At 38.4% G+C, this 6,801-nt stretch overlaps 2 protein-coding genes across 4 annotated transcripts in view; both read right to left on the bottom strand.

Annotated features, from left to right (window-relative positions):
- Positions 1-676, bottom strand: part of LOC122093305 (exosome complex component RRP45A-like) — a 20,854-nt gene extending 20,178 nt beyond the window's left edge. The window contains exon 1 of one of the 3 annotated variants that reach the window (XM_042663593.1): positions 491-676. The gene's annotated coding sequence lies outside the window, so the exon portion shown is untranslated. Of the gene's footprint in view, positions 1-248; positions 389-490 lie in introns of those variants that run through there. The other 2 variants (XM_042663594.1, XM_042663596.1) reach the window with 2 other exon arrangements.
- Positions 677-5,376: 4,700 nt separating this feature from the next.
- LOC122093957 (F-box/kelch-repeat protein KIB1-like) lies at positions 5,377-6,585 on the bottom strand. The gene has a single exon (XM_042664520.1). The coding sequence runs from the start codon at positions 6,583-6,585 to the stop codon at positions 5,377-5,379; it is 1,209 nt and encodes a 402-aa protein (XP_042520454.1).
- Positions 6,586-6,801: the final 216 nt, after the last annotated feature.

Consider the following 6,801-nt stretch of genomic DNA (forward strand, 5'->3'; position numbering starts at 1 on the left):
GGGGGGGAGGGCGGGAGTTAAAAATATAAGAAGATAAAGCCCGAAGATGAGGGAAAAAGAAGAAGCAGAAGTAGCTACTGTCGCCCGGAACCACTCCCAGAGGAGAAGAAGAGGAATAGGAAGTAGCAGCAGCAGAAGCAAACCCCGTCGCTACCACTCCCGGAGAAGAAGAAGAAGCATAGGACTTATTCACAGCCATTGCCAGAGAAGAAGAAAAAGAGGAGAATGAAAGCTGTGCATCTCCAAACCTGCAAACAATTTCAAAAGTGGAAGTCCGTCGTCTCAGCTTGCCCCAAAATATATTATTCGGCCTTCAAACAAGAGAACGGGAAAAAGTTTCTCAGTCACAGGTCAAAACTATAGAAGCTTAGAATGTCATGTGCTCATGCTTGAGGCAGGGAGGGTTCTACATCGTTAAAGGTTCCAACCGAGTGGTTCTTCGAGAAGAGAGTGAATCGAAATTGGAAAAATCGATAAGAATCAATCATACCCGTCGACGGTCTGCTTCAGCAACAGCCAACGATCCGTTCGCCGGGCTTCGGTCGCCGGCTCCTCACTTCCCCACTTCCCACTTCCCACTTCTTAGTTCGACAGTTGATGTTAGTAGCAAGAAAAATGACGGCTTCTTTCCGTTCCCCTATCTCTCTCTCTCTAGAACGAATACGATTTCAATTTCAAAATTGAAGGGCCTGTCTTGAGTATCTTCTATTTCAGCATTTCTCGTTCATTTGGTGGCGCAAAACTTTACCAAAAAAGGGTAATTTACAGTGCCACCCCTGGAGAATGTCATAATTATATAATCATCCCCTCTATTTCATCAAATTATACTCAGACTCCCTACCATCAATCACTATTAAAGAATATACCTTATATGCTGATATCAATAATTATATTTTATTTTAAATATCAAAATGCCCTTATTAAACATGAAGTACCCAAAGTACCCTTATAGTAATAGTAAGTTACTAACCAATTCCAATACCTAATTTACCTAAATCGTGGGATTTAGACCATCGGCGATAGTTCAGAACAACGGCGGCGGCATACGACAGACGGTAATAATTGTGTTTCTCATTACAAGGCACCAAAGCTTGTTCCTGAGGGGCAACACTACTAATCTTGGTCTTCTTCTCAAGCAAAGGGCGATTACAAACACCTCTGTACTTTTGGAGGAAAAACAAGAAAATTTCGACAAATAAGAGGGTACAGGCAGCAGTAATTCCGATGCCTTAGCAATAGTGTGATCAGAAGAACTTGAAGACGATGTCTGTGAGTTTGGGAGTGGTAGGTTAGGATTTTTACAGGAAGTAGGAAGAAAGTTTCGATATTATGAGGGGAATTCAGCTCATAAATAAGAGAAGAGGAGAAGGGAGAGAGTGAGAAAGACTAAAGGAAGAAGAAGATGTGACCTCTCCTTCCCAGCCATGAGAGCAACAACAAATACAGAAAGAGTTGCAGAAGTAGAGGAAGCTGTTGAAAATTTCTCTGGTTTTGGAACGGAAGTCATCAATTTCTCGTCGTGCGTGCAGTGGGTGTGAGTCGATGGTGGCCTTAGCCCATCTGGTCTTTGGATCTTAGTGCGTAGTGGGCTTCATTTGCTTATTGTGAGAGGATTTTCTATTGATTTAGGGATGTTTGTTTATCTAACATCTCTCCCAGCTGGGGTTGTTGATTGGTTTATTTTTGGTAGCGTGAGAGAGAGAGAGAGAGAGAGAGAGAGAGAGAGTGAGAGTGTGTGTGTGTGTGTGTGTGGAAGAACAAAGAACATGGAAAATTCAGGAAAAAAATCAGATGGAATAACAGAGAAAAATAAAAAATAACTTAGCTCTACTTCTGGCGGCGACGGATGTAACAATACTTGACTGGGACTAATGGAGCTAAACTCGGCTGAGACTGTTTCAGATGAACTCACAGGTATGGAAAGAAGGACAGAAGGAGAAAAGGGGAGAATGAAATGGGAGAGCCGGTGAGAAAGAGAGGGGTATTTTTTGGGATAATGAAAAGGGGTTATATAATAGTCCTTTACTCACAAAGGTTAAAGAGTCATTTCATAGCATCATTTAACAGAGCTTGCCTACAAAGGGTTGAACATAATTTGGCATTTAACAGGTGGTGTTCCTATAATATTGGCATTCTCTAACGGGTGGCACGGTAAATTACCCAAAAAAAAGTAAGGTGTAAAATCAAATCAAACAATTTTTGAAAATCGTAATCATCTCATAAAGTTGAAATAGAAACCATTCTAAAATTTTAGTGGATTTCTTTTTTTGCCGCTCTGATTATTTATACTTCTAGATCTTTGTGACTGCAATTTCTATGCATGCGCAAGGGTCAATGTGAACATACGAAGAAGCATCTACAAAGATGTCATTTTCCCTTTCATGGGGACATGCGGATCATTTTACCCCATGTGTCTTAGCACATGGATCATTTTTTTCATATTTATGTCTATTTGGCCAAAGTTTTTCTTCACTCGGTGGTGAGGTTCACCACTCGATCCTAAGATTCAAAAACCCCTATAGGGTTGTAGTAACCCTCCCAAAATACCCTCTTGATACCCTTTAGAGACATTTAAAGCACACATAATTAATGGATGGTTGTAAGGAAACTCTATCTTTTTATGGAATGATTTTCAATGGTTGTTTGTTATAAATAGAAATCAAAACAATAAACTTTGAAAATAGAAAAAGAAGTGGAGAACTCATTTTATTTCATAAATAGAAATTGTTTTGACTGGTTTCATCCTAGAATCATGCTACTTATAAACTTGCACGTGTAAATCCACATGTGAACATTTGTTAATTGGTATGGAGAAAAAGGGTACAAAGCTCTAAAAACAAGAGTTATTACACACACTAAAGAAGCAATTGCAAGCTAAATCATTGCACTAGTGCAACGAGCATCGGGTGACTGGGAGCCCCTTCGGGTCTTAGCCGTCGGATGCTCATTGCACCTTAGTGTTCACTGTATACAATTTGAACCCGTTCAATTGGCAAGCAAAGAATCTCATTTGCTTACATTTGAGCAAATCCATTAGCTTACTACACTAATTCGTCTACCTTTGCATCTTTTTAATCCGTATAAGTTTTTTAATCTCTGAGGTCAGCTATTCCATAAAGAGTTGATATCCACTATTATCTTCAGAATTAGTTTTTGAATTTTTCGTATTTCTATTCAATTTTCAGGTGTAATATTACCCTAAATCACTATGGCAAAGATGAAGAGGAGGCATATCCAAACCAATGAGTACTCCCAGACGAGGGAAAAAATGGATTTGCTCTTATTTGGTTAACAAATGGATCTGCATAAATCGTGCCAAATATGAAAAGAGGATGATCTGCATAGTTATTTGGAAAAATTCGGATTGGATTGGGTTGATCCCTAACCAATTGATGGCCCTATTCAAGGATAAGCTCATAGTCGTAACTGAGTTTTGTTTGAATTTTGATTCTTTGCACTAAATAAGTCATCTTCAAAGATTAAATCTACCCCATTTATATTGTATAACCAAATATAAATCCTTTTTTCTTTATATTTTTATGGACAAAGTTTTTCTTTACCATATGATGAGACTCACAACTCCATCCTATAGTTCAATAACCCCTATAGGGTTTTAGAACCTTCCCAAAATACCCTCATACCCAGTGCATACATCTAAAGTATGCTCGGTGAATGGATTCTCATTCAGCATGGCCCGATGGACCACTGAACTCATAACAAAGCATGTGAACTTTTCCATAAACTTTTTTTCGGCCCACCAGTGAAGTAAATTTTTCTAGATTGATTAAATCATAGATTTCTTCTAAAAAATTTCAGACATAATCATCTACACTATGTTTCTATTTAATTTGATTTATTTCTATTTTGCAGATGTTTGGTATGATTTATGTTATCTATATCTATCTATTAATTATAAGGAAAAATAAATCAATAATCACAATTGTGAATTACAATAAAAAATAATTTATTTTGATTTATGAAGTAGGCCTTAAATTAACACGTGTTATAATATTTCAAAATCAAGTGTAAGTTGGAAAATTTGATTTCTTTAAGGCTATGTTTAGTAGCCAAGAGAATAAAAGAAAAGAAAAAAGAATCTAGAAAAGAAAGGAAAAGAAAAGAGAAGAAAATAAAGAAATTGTGAGAAAATAAAAAGAGTGTATGTTTGGTTACCAAGAGAAGAAAAGAAAAGAAAAGAAAAAAATTCAAAAATTTTTGAATTTTAGGAGAGAGATAGATACATAGGAAATCATTGTGTAATCATTCATTTTTGTCTTATTATGTTTTCATATTTTTTCATGTTTTCTTATGTTTTTGGCAAGAAAATTTTGGGAGGAGCAAAAAAAAATTTCACAATTCCCAAGAGGAATTTTGAATTTGAAAAGGAAAATCTTCTCTCGGTGAGGACATACTAAGTGCAAAGAAAAATTCCTAACCTAAGGAAAAAAGTACAAAGAGTGAATTTTTTTCTTTTCTTTTCTTTTCTTCTCTTGGCTACCAAACATAGCCTAAATGAAAACCCTTTATTCCGTTTGCAATTTTCCGTAACCCTAAGAACGAATTAGTAAACCTTGAGAAACAGCGGACTCCGGTGAGGTTTGATGGTTCGAAGGATCGATGGGTCCGCCACAGGGAGGGGGTTGGAGTGGGTTGGCCAAGAAAGTGGAGTCTTCATGGTTTGGGAGGAGCGAGGGAGGATGAGAGGGAGAAGTGAGACGGAGGATATCTAATTATGAGATGGGATTTTGACTTTGTTGGGAGGATTGGAGATTAGGGTTTTGGAGGAACAGATCCATGGCGTTACTTTGGTTATCTGTTGTTGAATTGGTGGGTCCATGAGGCAATACGTGTGGTCTTTGCCCTTTTAAGATGGTGTTATAGTGCTTATGTGCTACTCTCATCAAAGCTAGGTCTAGCAACTTCTCCTAGTCTGTTGGCAGCCTGGTAGCCTTGCAAGAAGTCCACAGAACACCTGCAATGACTGGGGATTATCTGTGTGGAAGGCCTCCTCGACAGGTAGGCTTGGGACTTGATTCACATTAGGGCTGATGTTTTACCTTAGTATGCAATGATTTTGTTCAAGCATCACATTCCTCATCGCAGTTTCATTGTGCGGAGAACCCTCACCAAGATCATCCTTACGCCATAATTCCCCAACCAAAGGTAGATTCAACTATTTCTTTTTGTTCTTTCAACCATTTAGGCACTCATGTGCTTCATTTTATATTATAACCATCAATTAGATAAAGGAAAACAACACTATTTCAAACAACTAGGAAAGATAAGATAACAAATACAAGGAGATCCAAGAACAACAACTAATGCATTTAAACTATTACAAGGTAAACAACTAAGCTCTCACATAAAATAAAGACTTCAGATTGAGGGGGTGATCCAAATGTGAGGCATGTCAAAGGGATATAAGTTGAATGGAAGATAAGGAACAATGTCTCCACTCTCAACTTTGTAAATGCCAGTTTCAGGATATTCATGATCAGGACCACTGGATTTTGGAAGTTTGTCATCAGTGAAGTAAATTGAGTTCCCCTGGAGTCCTCGGCATTCAGTAGTTGAGACTGATATCGAAACGTAGTTCCCTACGAACAATGCTTGATCATCAGCAAGAAAGAGTTCTCTTTCCCAGATATATTCAGCAGCTTTTGAATCATTGCCCTTGTGATGATTTTCTACTAGCTTGTAAATCATAAATTTGACCGTTTTTATAGGCGTTTTCGTCTTCAACCTTAAGACCATTAACAAGTTGTCTTCTGATGCTACCAGGTAACAATCAATGTAATATTCATGACCATTAACAATATCTTCTTCAGGGAAAGAAACTTTGCATTTATGGGACTCAGGCTTGGGAGCTGCCAAATTGAGAATCCAAAGCTCGTCAATTCCTGCCAATGAATAAACCTCTCCCTTGTGAAATATAGGGCTGTAGATAATTTGGCCATGATCGTCTACTTTCATGACAGTCCAATACAGTTCTCCAAGACTGCAGATGTTCAGTTCGGTCGAGAGGTTTAAAGCAACAACAGTACAGTGAAAGTTCATTGTCTTTGAACTGATATCGAGAGGATTGGAGATCAATATCACCTTCGAAAAGTCATCAACCTTGGGCTTATTGAGGTATGGAAGATCGATTCGGATTCCTGTAAAGGGATTCAATAAAAAGCAATAGGTATGGTTGGGTGACAACATAACTAACCAACCCTTAGAGCATCCAATGCATTGTGCAGCTGGGGATCCTTCTATGTTGAGCCAATAAACCCTACTCTCCTCAAAACTAAAGAAACCAAAGGTTCCTTTCTCCAAATTGTATTCAAAAAGAACCATTGGATTGTATGGCCGCGAAGAGAGGCTGCGACGTCTCAGCGTCTCGAGTGAAACCGATCTCCAAGGCATGCAAACGGAACCAAATCGGAGAATGTCTGGGAAACCAAGACGATCAATTATTGTCTCAGTGATCTCGTCGGGAAGTTCACTCCATTTTGAGAAATATTCTTCACTTTGCTCCAACTTCTCTTTCTTCTTGGGGGAGCTGATCTCTCCATTGAAGACCAAAGGGTTTCTTGAATCCATCAATTCTCTATTGAGCGGGCGGATACTAAGAAATTTGGGGAGCCCTAGTAGAGGAAGAGACCTTGTTGTATGTATAATTGGGGCTCTTCAACAATTTCTAAGTGGATTTGGCACTTCCTGGTAAGGCATATTTAAACGGGGGCGTTATTTAGACTCATGTATAATATGCCGATGCTAGCTGTAGGTTCTTGCCATACAGAGGGCGTCATAGTTTGT

This window comes from Macadamia integrifolia, chromosome 11, assembly GCF_013358625.1.
Source record: "Macadamia integrifolia cultivar HAES 741 chromosome 11, SCU_Mint_v3, whole genome shotgun sequence".
NCBI classification, from domain to species: Eukaryota; Viridiplantae; Streptophyta; class Magnoliopsida; order Proteales; family Proteaceae; genus Macadamia; species Macadamia integrifolia.